Source organism: Leptonotus elevatus, chromosome 5 (genome assembly GCF_054856555.1).
Source record: "Leptonotus elevatus isolate MCC_2025b chromosome 5, RoL_Lele_1.0, whole genome shotgun sequence".
In the NCBI taxonomy this organism is placed as follows: Eukaryota; Metazoa; Chordata; class Actinopteri; order Syngnathiformes; family Syngnathidae; genus Leptonotus; species Leptonotus elevatus.
The window spans coordinates 2,125,001-2,138,120 of record NC_141243.1 but is presented as its reverse complement, the minus strand read 5'-3'; the positions used below and the strand labels follow the sequence as shown (position 1 = coordinate 2,138,120).

The 13,120-nt window shown below is 41.6% G+C and overlaps 3 protein-coding genes across 7 annotated transcripts in view; 1 reads left to right on the top strand and 2 right to left on the bottom strand.

Moving 5' to 3' along the window:
- The window catches only part of mmp11a (matrix metallopeptidase 11a), a 51,741-nt gene extending 46,060 nt beyond the window's left edge, over positions 1-5,681 (top strand). For 2 of the 3 annotated variants that reach the window (XM_086075294.1, XM_086075292.1), the window contains exons 5-9: positions 364-497; positions 1,000-1,274; positions 1,923-2,127; positions 3,014-3,277; positions 4,094-5,681. In XM_086075294.1, the coding sequence (XP_085931420.1) occupies positions 364-497; positions 1,000-1,274; positions 1,923-2,127; positions 3,014-3,277; positions 4,094-4,212 (997 nt within the window). In that variant the 3' untranslated portion in view covers positions 4,213-5,681. The remainder of the gene's footprint in view (positions 1-363; positions 498-999; positions 1,275-1,922; positions 2,128-3,013; positions 3,278-4,093) is intronic. The other variant, XM_086075291.1, reaches the window with a different exon arrangement.
- Positions 5,136-10,069, bottom strand: smarcb1a (SWI/SNF related BAF chromatin remodeling complex subunit B1a). Its single transcript, XM_086075328.1, has 9 exons — positions 9,858-10,069; positions 8,505-8,616; positions 8,148-8,277; positions 7,219-7,356; positions 7,011-7,138; positions 6,564-6,730; positions 6,291-6,481; positions 6,073-6,204; positions 5,136-5,415 (listed from the first exon to the last, which is right to left on the bottom strand). Exons 1-9 carry the CDS (start codon positions 9,939-9,941, stop codon positions 5,376-5,378), a joined length of 1,122 nt encoding a protein of 373 aa, XP_085931454.1. The 5' UTR covers positions 9,942-10,069; the 3' UTR covers positions 5,136-5,375.
- A 545-nt stretch (positions 10,070-10,614) lies between these two features.
- Positions 10,615-13,120, bottom strand: part of LOC147173232 (ral guanine nucleotide dissociation stimulator-like) — a 28,974-nt gene continuing 26,468 nt past the window's right edge. For all 3 annotated transcript variants that reach the window (XM_086075230.1, XM_086075227.1, XM_086075228.1), the window contains exon 18: positions 10,615-13,120. This exon is cut by the window's right edge. The gene's annotated coding sequence lies outside the window, so the exon portion shown is untranslated.

Here is a 13,120-nt window from a genome sequence, read left to right as displayed (position 1 = left end):
TGTAAAATAAGCATTTTAATAAAAAATAAAAAATATTACAACTTTCTTTGAAAAAAAAAAGTACAACAAAAAAAAATTCTGGTACAATTATGAGAGTAATATTTTGAATTTTGTCTTGCAAAATTATGATTTCATACTTATGATTGAAAAAAAGGCTATTTTGACTTTGTTGATGTAAAATGGCAATTTGTTTTCTTTTTATTAGAACGTTTTTGTCGTCTAAATTTTGGGGGACTTTTTTCTCATTATACTTGAATTCATTTAGTTGAATTTGACTTTGCGTTTTTATTGTCGAATGACGACATGCGCTTTGCACTTTCTTCTTTTTCTTTTCAAATCGTTTGCGTTGCTTTTTGCGTGCAGGTACTGGCACGGTGACAGCCTCCCGTTCGACGGCCCGGGCGGGATCCTGGCTCACGCCTTCTTCCCCAAAACTCATCGCCAAGGAGACGTCCACTTTGACTACGACGAGGCCTGGACGCTCGGAAACTACATGGGTCAGATGAACGGCTGCTACATTAGCCGTGCTAGTCATGCTAATGCTAATGTAGCTTTCACTGGGCAAAGAGGCTAGCAAAGCGAACGTTTAAACAAAATGTTAACCACATGGTAAAGTACGCGACAAAGGACAGGCTAACTAGCATGCTAACAATCATGCTGACTTTCGAACAAACGTGATAAAAATGCTAACATAACAAAGATAATAAAATAGCTAACATGCTAACAAATTTTTTTTTTCACGCACACATACAAACATGGTCTCCCAGGCGGGGAAGCAAACCCGCGCCAACCAGCATCGTAGGCAAGTGACGGTACTACGCCACCCGGAGCCCAACATGCTAACAAACAAACTGCTAACAAACATACAAGTCAACTTGATAATACCCACGCTAACAAATGGGGTCAAATGCTATCAAACTTGGCGAACACATAAGCTAGCTTACAAACATGCTAACAAAGATGTAACAACCACGCTAACTGGCGTACGTCCTTGCTTAGGGACGGACCTCCTCCAGGTGGCGGCTCACGAGTTCGGCCACGTCCTGGGCCTGCTTCACTCGAAGGAGCCCGGAGCCATCATGTCCGCCTACTACTCCGTCTCGTACCCGCTCAGGCTGAGCCACGATGACCAGCGCGGCATCCAGTACCTGTACGGGACACGGTCCAGGACACGGCCCACCTTGCCGCCCACTACGCCGCCACCACCGCCGCCGCCGCCACCGCCACCGCCACCGCCGCCGCCCCATCCCGAGACCAACGAGATTCTCCCGCATGTGAGTCAATCTAATTTATCGCAGGCTTTTTAGCAACATGCTAATGTACACATTACGTCAGCCACGCTACTGACTTAATCATCAGGTAAAAATTGCTACAAGGACATATCCTAGCAACTAAACATGCTAATAAGTAAACGAGCTGCCAGGCAAGTATGCATGCAAATTATTCTGTTAGTCCTGCTAGTAAACATGCTATTAAATATATCACATGAGCTAGTTAACTAAAGAATGTGTCATATTAATTTCACAGCTGAAAATGCTACTAATGGTACATGGTAATAAACAAAAAACGTTAGCAATGCTAACGATGTATCATATCTTGAAGGTTAGCCATGCTAATGAACGCTATAAACAAAAAACGTTAGCAATGCTAACGATGTATCATATCTTGAAGGTTAGCCATGCTAATGAACGCTATAAACAAAAAACGTTAGCAATGCTAACGATGTATCATATCTTGAAGGTTAGCCATGCTAATGAACGCTATAAACAAAAAAACATTAGCAATGCTAACGATGTATTATATCTTGAAGGTTAGCCATGCTAATGAACGCTTTACATCGGCCGCGCAGGTAAACATGCTAATAAATGGACGTCAGCCGCATTTGACGCCAGCCTGATGTTCGGTCCCGCGGTTTCGTTTAGCCCGACGCTTGCCAGACAGATTTCGACGCGGCGGCCATGATCCGCGGCGAGCTGTTTTTCTTCAAGTCGGGATACGTGTGGCGCATCCGCGATGGACAACTTGAGAGCGGCTATCCGGCGCTAGCGTCGCGCCACTGGCGAGGGATTCCCAACAACGTGGACGCCGCCTTCGAAGACAAGGCCGGGAACATTTGGTTCTTTCAAGGTGCGTACTCTTAAAAGGTAAAAACGCCGTCATGCAAAAGTCGCCTTTCGATGCATTAAATAAATACACTTGACAAAACTATTAGAAAATTAATTCAAAAAAAGAAAAAGAAAATCAAGAAGAATTAACCAAAAATAGTCATAAAAATGCAAATACAGAACATTACCAACACATTTAATTGAATCTAATTTACACTAAAACAGTAAATAAATGTTTTAATGAAACCCAACAAAATAAAAATAAATACTTATAAATTAAAAAAGTGACACAAATGCCTACAATTAAATTTACAAAAATGTTTAAATGATTGTAAAAAAATAAAAATAAAAATAAGTACATTATTCAAAATGCTTAATAAAAAATTAACAATATCAAAAACAGGATTACATTAAAAAAATATTTAAACTATATATATTAATATATTTTTTATATATTTCATATTTACACAACTTAGCGAAATTACACACACAAAAACTACAACAGCAAATTGAAATCAACCAAAATGAACAATTATATATATAAATAAAAACTCAACAAAATGTACCTGTAATAAAAAAAAAATGCATTTTTTTTTTATTACACTCTTGACAAATACATTTAGAAAAAATGAAAGAAAACTATTTAACATATCAACAGGTAAAAGTTTCTCAGATAACCATAGAAGTATTAGAAATGTGATTTCACTGCTATGTGAAAAACACGTGTCCATTTTTGTCTTTTTTTTTTTTTATATAAATTTTTAAGGTTTTATGATGAAACATCCCAAAAACGTACAAATCTTAAAAATGAAAAAAAAAAAAAGGACATGAGTGTTTTTCACACAGCAGCAACGATTTGTTATAATGGACGTCAGTTTTGCAAACGTTGTGTCCGGTGTGGCGGTCAGGTGACAGCTACTGGGTGTTCGACGCCGAGATGCAGGTGCGAGGACCCGAGTCCGTCCGGGCCCTGGGCCTGCCCGCGACCGGCGTCCGGGCGGCGCTGCGTTGGGGCCGCGACCCGGACTTCAACACTTACGTGTTTGGCTCGGGCAGCTACTGGCGCTTCAGCCCTCGCCGCAACCGGCTGGAGTCGCCGTACCCGCGCGACATGAGCGACTGGGCCGGCGGCATCCCCGCCGACGTGGACGCCACCTTCCGAGACGCTTACGGTGCGAAACAAATGTTGGGCATTTTTTTTTACCAATAATTAGTCAACGTGAGAAGAAATAGTAGCATGATCGTTCGGAACGAAACGCACATTTTGCTCATTAAGAAACAACAGTTATTGTTGCGATCTGCAAGAAATTCCGAACAATATCATGCCATCATTTTCGTTGGAATAATTTTGTTCCGATAATTGTTAGAAGTATGAAAAATAGAAGCACAATTATTCCGAACAAGACGCACATTTTGCCTTTTGAATGCGTTTAGAAACAACAACGGTTTGGTGTCGTGTCGGGAAAATTCTCGTATGTTTTTGATATCGCTTGTAATGTCCAAAAAAAAAGTGTGTTTCGTGGAAAGTCATTGAGAACTCATAACATCAACATCCTGAATAATACGCACATTTTGTTCGTTGATTGCATTATAATCCCAGAGGAAGTTAGTCTTGTTTAAAATGTGAAAATTTGCTCCTAGATTTGAGATGTCTTGAAAATTTTGATTGAATTATTTTTTTTTTTTTTTTTTTTTAAGAGCTCAGTATTTTTCATTCAGAAATGTCATCATCATTGCTCTTTTATTTTTATTTTTTTTATTATTATTATTTTTTTTTTGATTGAAATAATTTAATTTAATAAAAATAAATTTAGAAAAAAATATGAAGCGCATTTTAGTTTTGATTCCGAAAATTGCTAGAACTTTTGAAAAAGTAATTATTCCGAAATAGGATGCACATATTGACCGAGCGATATGTTACATTAGTGCGGTTTGAATTTGAATACGCTAAAGACGCTAATTGCTAACGGCCTCACGTTGTTCCGCAGGCTACGCCCACTTCATCCGCGGACGGCAGTACTGGAAATTCGACCCGGTGGGCATGAACTCTTTGGAGGGTTACCCCCGCTACGTGGGCATCGACTTCTTCGGCTGTCGGAACGCGTGACCGCCGTCGGGTCGCCGCCGCCGCCCAATCGGGGACAGATTTTTCAGGCGCCGCCCAACCTCAGGCGCTCCCCGCAGTGACGTCCAAAGGCTGCTTTGGCTCCGCCTGCAGGCCAAACGCATTCACGGCGGTTTCCGGCGCCGCGCTGGACGGCCCGGCCTCACCGTGACGTGTTCGGGGACCGCCGTGTTTGTCGGTGCGGGTCACTGATGAGTAGCTTGGTTGTCGCGGCAACAGTCACGCTGTTATTAATTAACCAATTAACAATTATGGTACAATTAGTGATCATTGTAATAATATGGCATATTTATACACTAAAACATTTTTTGTACATATTACTATGTTTTTTTTACTATTACATTTGTGTTTGGGAAGTGTAACTGTTTAAAAATAAAAGTTGTAAACAAACTTTGCTTGCTTGGAACCCTAATTTGAAACCCCAATGCTCGTTTGAAACCCTACTTTAAAGCTCCAACCCTATTTTGAAATCGACTTCGAAATGCTAAACCTAGTTTTAACCCTTCTTTGCAACCCTGACTTTAATTTAAAACCCTACTTTAAAATCCTAACCCGAGTTAAAAAACCTAACTATGACCCCGACTTTGAATAACTAATTAGAAATCCTACTATGAAACCCCAACCCTAGTTTGAAACTCTAACTTTAATTGAAAACCCTAACTTTAATTGTAAACCTTAACCTAACTTTGAAAACCTACTTTGAAACCCTTTCTTTACGATTTGAAACCGTATCGTCCTGATGTGATTGAAAATTTGAAGCCCTCCCCTTGCTTTTTTCGAAGTCCAAAATCAGGCTTGATATCCACGAGAGCCCAAAGTTGAACTTTCAAACCGCTTCCAAACTGAACTTAGTGTTGACTTCGATATTACAAGTCAGGTGTTCTGTTGCGAAAAATAAGGAAACGTTTTTTTTCCCCCCATTTGGTTTATTTTGTAAGAATCATTCAAATGTACAAAAGACGGCAAATACAACATAAATATATTATCTGACTTCATGTCCTGTGTTTGTGTGTGCGTGTAGAGAAAACGTTAAAAGGGTGAACGAACAAGCCCATGTCACACTCGGGTGCTTCCAGAAACGGGCGCAGATGATGAAGATGATCATGAAGATGATGATGATGATGATGAAACATCGTGTTGTTGCTCTACCAGGCTGGCGCCGTGTTGGCGAGTCGCCTCATTCGCCTGAAAGGACAACAATTATTTTTTTTTCAAACTGCTCGCACCTTACTTTTTTCTTTTTTATGCACACATTCTTGTTTATTAGAAACTCATTTTGAATTATTTAATACTTGTGTACTTTACCTTTTAAGACATTTTTTCCTAAGTTTTAACTTTTTCCATAAATGTTTCACTTACCGATACATGTTTAACATAATTTCTTACATTTGTTTAAAAAATACATTAGAAAAAAAACAATCTTTTTTTACATTTTTACAATTTCATGTCCCAAAACAGAGAATTTGTATTTTTATTAATTTATACTTTTTGTAAATGTTTTACATTGTTGCATTGTAAAAATACATATTTACCGATGTAAACTTTTTTTGTAAATTTGTACTTTCAAAATTCCGTTTTTAACTATATTTTGTATGTTTTGTAAATTTGCACATTTCAACTTTTTAACATTCATACATTTTGCATATTTCTTTTCAATTTTTGTAAATCTTTAGCTTTATTAATTTTTTTTTACTTTTTGTGGGTAACTTGTACCTGTATTTTCCCCACACATTTTTTTTTTTGCAAATGTTTACTTATTAAATAAATGTAAAAAACGTTCCCCCAATTTTTGGGCTTTATATTTCGTTTAGTTTAGTCGCGTGCGGCGATGCCGACGCCCACCTGGTGTTTCTGTCCTGGTCCCTGATCTTCTTCTCCATCTCGGCGTCCGTCAGCGTCTCCAGCAGGGGGCACCACTGGTCGGCGTCGCCCGTGTTCCTGATGGCGATCTCCACGGTGGGGAGAGGGTTCTCGCTGCGCCGACGGAAAGGCACGGGTCACGTGACGAGGAAAGGGCCGAGGGCCCCGTCGGGTTGCGGCGCGGCGGCGCGGCGGCCTACCTGAAGGCGTACGTCCTCTGGTGCCAGCTGAGCTGCCCCCTGATGCTGTAAGCGATGGTGGTGACAAACTCGCCTCCCAGGCCCAGCTCGGAGCACAACTTGAGCGCAAACTTCTCCGGGGAGTTGTCCCTCTCCGACATGTCCCACTCAAACTGGTCCACCAGGGAGATGTTGCCCACGTGGATGTTGAGCTGGGAACGCGGCAACAATGGAGGAGGGCGTCAAGCGCCGAAGGATGGCGGCGGCGGCGGCTGGCGGCGGCGGGCGGCGTACCTTGATGATGACCCTCTGGTCCGTCTGCTCGTCCAGGATGCTGTCGGTGGGGTACGACTCCATCTGCTGGCGGATGGCGGAAGCGATGGCGGGCACGAAGGCCAGCGGGTTGAGGTCCAGGTCGTCACACAGGATCTCCGAAAACATCTCGGGAGTCATCAGTTTTTCTGCCACGCGCCACCAAAACATTCCACTTTTAGCTGGCCAAGCACGCGCAAAATTATTATTATTTTTTTTTTTTAAAGTCGAACCTCACGTTTGAAACCTTAACACTAATTGACATCCCGAATATTGTTTTGGAAACCTCATTTGTAACATGAACCCTTGCTTGAACCCCCAAACTTTGTTTAAAACTCCCAGACGTGTTTGAGATCCTAATTTGAAACCCTACTTTTTGCAAGCTTAACTCTTGCTAAACGTTCCCGACTTGTTATTTGCGTGACGTGCCGTTCATGTTCCACGTGAACGCGTCTCGAAGTTTCTGTCCCTCGATCTCCATGTCCAGACGGATCGGCACCAGAACCTCCGACTGCGTGGCGTTCTCGTGGATCACCGCCGGGTCGTGGTCGTCAAAGCTGAACCGCGCACACGGATGCACGCGTTAGCATCGCACGCGCGCGCGCGCGCACACACACGCTGAATGCTGATGTCTGACCAGAGCGGGAAGGTCCTCTTCTTGTCTCGGCCCAGGCGGCTGCGGTTGATGGTGGTGGAGCAGGGCACGGCGTCGAGGTGGTGCGAGCTGTTGGGCAGCGTGGGAACCCACTGGCTGTTCCTCTTGGCCTTCTGCTCCCTACGTCAACAACAAGCAACGTTAGGACCGCACGCGCGTCTCATCCGTTTGTCAGGGGAAGGCTGCACTTCCGCGCTCAGCCACACGAGGGAGCGCTGCGCTCTCCAACGAAATGCTGCATATTCAAAGGCCGCCACCAAAGTAGGAAAATTCATTCTATCGTCAGCAAGTAAATATGTTAAGCGACAATTGGCAAAAACACACACACTCCAAGTCATACTTTCAAACCCGAGCATGGCTTGAAACCTATATTTGAAATCCTAACCCTTTTTTCAAACCCTAACACAGGGAGTTAAAACCCCTCCCTGAGCTCGAAACGTGACCCTACTTTAAAGCCAAAAAACCCCATCTTGAAAATTTGAACCCTGGCTTGAAATCTTAAACCAGGTTTGAAGGCCTACTTTGAAACTCTGGCTGCTTTTAGAAACCCAAACCCTTGTTAAAAAAATTCTGATTTGGAAACCCTAACCCAGGCTTGAAACCAACCACCTAAATTTGAATCCTGGATTTGAAACGCTGTCACCAGCTTGAAACCACCAAACCATGTTTGAATCTTGAAACCCTAACCCAGGCTTGAAACCCTACTTTCAAAGCCTGACCCCGGGGTAATGACACCTTTAATTTGAAAGTCCAACCCAAGCTTCAAACCCCACTTTGAAACCCTAACAATCAACCCATGCTTGAATCTTGAACTTAAAACCCGAGCTTAGGCTTGAAACCCCGATTTGACGCGCGCGCGCTGACCCCCGTACTTTTCAAATCGCAACCCCGACCGGAGTTTGCCGTCGTACCTGAGGTAGGCGGGCGGCTCGGTGCTGATGGACACGGCTTTGTACTTGTCGTCGTTGCCGTCCAGGATCTCGTCCACCTCGCTGGCCTTGAGCAGCGTCACGCTGGTGGCCAGCTGCGTGTAGCCGTGATCTGAAAGAAAAAAATAATAATAAAAAAAATAATAATAATAAAAGAGCAATGATGATGACATTTCCGAATGAACAATACTGAGCTCTTTAAAAAAAAAAAGAAGAAAAAAAAAAATGCGGCAGACGGCCGGCGAGGCCCGGTGATTGGCCGGCGCTCCACGGCCCCGCCCCACGCGCCCCGGCCCCGCCCCACGCGCCCCGGCCCCGCCCACGCCCCGCCATACTGACCGTGCGACGACTCCACGATCTTCTTGCGCTCCTCCACCGACGCCAACTTCCTCCACAGCGACGGGTAGCGCTTGTACAGCGAGCCCCGGAACATGCGCATGTAGTTGCCCACCTGGAAAACATCGCACGACGTCCGTTAATCGGCCCTCTGATTGGAACACGACCCTCATTTAAAAAAAAAAACCTTATATAGGCTTACTATCATTTATAAACCGATTGTTTAAAAATAATGATAAAAAAAAATAAACTGCACGGTGGCTGACTGGTTAGCACGTCCGCCTCCCAGTGCAAAGGTTGTGAGATCAAGTCCGGGCTTCGGCCTTCCTGGGTGGAGTTTGCATGTTCTCCCCGTGCCTGCGTGGGTTTTCTCCGGGTACTCCAGTTTCCTCCCACATTCCAAAGACATGCATGGCAGGTGAATTGAACACTCTAAAATTGTCCCTAGGTGCGATTGTGAGTGTGATTGGTTGTTCGTCTCTGTGTGCCCTGCGATTGGCTGGCAACCAGTTCAGGGTGTGCCCCCGCCTACTGCCCGAAGCCAGCTGGGATAGGCTCCAGCAACCCCCGCGACCCTAGTGAGGAATAAGCGGTTAAGAAAATGGATGGATGGATGGAAATAAACTAACCCTAGATGTACATTGAAACCCTACGCCAAGCTTGACAAAACCACCTTTAAACCTCAACTTCTGCCACTCCAGACTTCCTCATACAAAAAAAACCACGGTTCCTCTCCGGGCACCACGTCATAAGCTTCCCTCCAGATCTACAAAGACACAATGCAGCTCCTTCTGACCTTCTCCATCAACATCTTCAAAACAAAAGTTTTTTGTTTTTTTTGTTGCATGAAACCATACTGCTGCTCACAAATGTTCACAACTCTGCACTTGTTCTTAAAAATGGGCACCAAGCACACTTCTCCTCCATTCCTCAGGAATCTTCTGCTTTTTTTGAACCCTAAACATCTTGAGAGCTTACTTTGACATCCGAATGATTATTTGAAAGCACAAACATTGTCTTGCCTCCATAATTTAAAATCCTTTCCACATGTTTTGGCTCTCTTCGTCTGTATGTTCAAAATAGCTGCGCAGCTACAAATTTAGCATGCTCGTCCACAATAAGAGTGAAAACTCTAAACACGATATGAACGTTAAAAAAAAAAAACATCAGTGCCTTAAAAGCCTAAAACAAGTGTCGATATTTTCTGAAATTAAATCCAAGTGGACGGCCGATTCTTTTGATGCTCCCAACTTCGCTTAGCAACGTTAGCATGCGAGCTAACAGCCGGCAAGAGGCAACATGAAATAAAAGTTGTGGTGAAGCGAGCGGAAAGGGTTCACATGGAGACACACTGACCTCCGAGCCGATCATATAATAATCCCCATCGTCTTCCAGCTGGAATTTGACAGGTTTTTGACCAAACGTCTTGCTAAGCGCCATAATGGAAATGATATGAAATAACAAAAGCGCAAGCGCAAAACTAGCAGACACGTCGTCGCGTGGTGATGACACCGTACATAGCAATGCCAATGATAGCCAAAATAAGTCAACAGCTTAATTAAAGCATTCGAGCTAGTAAGATTCAAATTAAATTGTAAATACAGACACACTGGAATAAAGCGTAAATTATTGCGCCATACTACAAAAACTGTAATAGTGCAGTAAAAGGGGGTTTAGTGCGCATGCGTACAACCGACACTTTTTGTCGCGTAGTTATGACGACATGACAAACAGCAAATGGTTAGAATGAAAAACATTTGAAAAACGGCACCAAGTAAAAACATTTTAAATACAAAACAAATAATAGATTAACTAACATATACACGATTTTAAAATAGTGAGTAATATACACACGCACACGGTAATTATGCATAAATTATAGCGTTTATTATGTATTATGAGTGACATTTGTATGGCCGCTGGCTCATATGCTAATTTTAAAGCTAATATTTTTCTCGCATCATCAAAATTAAATAGCAAATTACAGTATATCTCTTTTTTTTTTTTGCTTATATTTTTCTGGTATTCATTTTAGTGCCAAATGTAATTTGTTTTATTTAAACTGTAAAACTTTATCCAAACCATAAATACAAACAGACAGTGCACACTGTAATGTTTTATAAACGGTATGTTTATTCATATATACATTAATATATTAATCTATAACCAAGAGAGGAGGGAATGTACAATGCAAAAAAAAAGAAGCTGTATATACAAATTAATAAATAAACAGCGGGGACAAGTTTTGTATTCTACATTGTTTTTTGTTTGTTTGTTTTTTTAGTGTTGTTGGGACTGGGAAAGTAGTAAAGGAAGAGACTTAGAAAACTTTTGTCAGTCTTTTAGTTCAAATGGGGGGGGGGGGGCATCTGACATCAGAGGAGGGCAAAAAACATCAACACATCACACGCACACACTCAAAGCACCACAGAAAAGTCATGTCAACGCACCAACACACCAACCACACGCGTGCGCGTACACTGTCCTCGTCACCACAGAAACACCGGCTGCACAAAGAAAAACACAAACTCACGCTCTCACTCTCTCTCACACACGCACACACAAAGTCTTGTTGGATTGAAGGATGAAAGGAAGTGAAAAGCATGAAATTCCTGCAGCGCGGCAAGTGCAAAATGTGCTCCATCTTGCTGCATTTGTGGAAAAAAAAAAAAAGAAGCTGGCAGCTCTTTGTCCAAGCGTGAAAAAGAAATACAAATTCAAAAATGAATGAAACCACAAGTTTGTCCAATTGCGATTTTGCAAAAGTAAAAAAAAAGAAAAATACCAAAACAATAATAATTAAGTGACACTTGACAATGTCAAGTAATACAATTTATGTTCAAATGTCCAGTCAAGTGACATCTTGTGTCATGTCATGAGACGGTGTAACATATCAAGAGTCACGTCAAGCGATGTCACATGTCAAGTGTCACCAGTGACATCATCTTAAGAGTTGTCATGGCAAGTAACGTTAAAGTGGCACATATGACATGTCAAGTGACATAACATGTATCAAGTGATGCCAAGCGTCACGGGAGCATCTTACATGTTTTGACACATCAAGTGAAGGAACATGTCAAGTGGTGTAACATGTAAGCGTCATATGTTGTGACACGTTGGCATGGTTTGTGATGATGTCATTTCCTGGGGGGGGGGCAGAGTTACTCAATGATGCAGATCTGTAAAATATCATCAGCTTTTTCTTCAGGACATAGAAATAAATTGAAATGTAAATTTACAACTTTGTTCAAAAGTAAGAACATTTTTTTAAAAAAATCCAAAGGTTTGTTCCCAGCGCAAAAGGCAGATGACTTGTTTGGCAACTTGTCGCTGCTCATCACATACACCAGGACACTTTTTGTTGTTGTTGTAGTTGTTCACAGTGCTCAACATGAAGCTCACAGTACGCCATCATCATTTGGACTTCATGCGTGTTGCAAATAAAAGCAAAAAAAAAAAACTCAAGAAAGACAAAAAAAATAAGTTGGCAGTGGTAGTAACAGGCAAACGTTGTTTTGTGGCAGTGACGACAAAAAACGAAACAAAAACAAATTCATGCCATTTTTTTCTCCCATCATGCTTTGCAGCCAGCGAACATCCGCAGATCAGATTCCAAAGTGCTTCCTTTGTGAGAAGTTGAAAGAACTCAACCGCAACGCTTCCTCCAGTGCTTGCGCTTCTTATCCCAAGCCTTCCATTTCATCATTTCATCATTTCATCATTTCACTTTTGCATACAGTGCTCAGCAGAAATGACTGCAAGCCAACTGCTAAAGAGGCAAATTTGTTCCAGAAAAAAAAGGAAGAGTAAGAGAGTGGAGTTTTATATTAATAGTTTTTGGTGGGGAAGAAAAAAGTCTTACTTTTTTTTAGATTTTTTTATTTATTTATAATTATTATTATAATAGTTTTGTTTTGTTAATAACAGTACCTTTTTTATATTTAAATAAGTAATTTAGTAATTGATTCGTGAGAGTCAAGCCAGATTTTTTTTTTTTTTTACAACCATAGAATTTTCAGTCTAACAAGATTCAAGGTTCAATTTAAAGTGGAAAATCTCCGTAACAAATGAATCTAAAAGTGGTCAATCAGAGGCGCATAGAACATTCATTTAAGTACCGGTACGTCCTCGCCCGGTTTCCGACTTAGTACAACTTCCTCCCATAGTTTGCTTTTTCTTCTTTTCACGATGGCACTAATGCTATTAAGAGTTGTGATGAACATCCAACTTATGGAAATGATATTATTATAATACTGAATGAGAAACACATGAGCACCTGACTTGTCGTCATTTATGCCAAGCACTGAGCCTTCCTTGTGCAAAGTCATTAGTAAAAAAAAAAAAAAAAAAAAAAAAAAAAAAACAGAAAACATTTATCGCAACAACAAACGACGGCTGGCACCTGCTAGTGGTCACAAATTCAAAAACCGTCATTTAATTGGGTTTAGTTTCCAATTACCGTGGCGGGTGAAATCATGGAGCCTTCTTGAATAACAGATAATCAGCAGCACCATCTCAAAAGCAAAAAAAAAAGTATATATATACACATATGCAAATATATATATATATGCAAATATATATATACATATGCAAATGTATATACAAAACACAAAATACAC

Excerpts from the sequence above, each read along its gene's own strand:
- smarcb1a (XM_086075328.1), bottom strand. The coding sequence starts at position 9,941 with ATGGCGCTTAGCAAGACGTTTGGTCAAAAACCTGTCAAATTCCAGCTG. Across the intron at positions 8,617-9,857 it reads ATTATATGATCGGCTCGGAG|GTGGGCAACTACATGCGCAT; the intron begins GTCAGTGTGTCT and ends GATGTTTTCCAG. Across the intron at positions 7,357-8,147 it reads GAGCCGCCCGCCTACCTCAG|GGAGCAGAAGGCCAAGAGGA; the intron begins GTACGACGGCAA and ends TTGTTGACGTAG.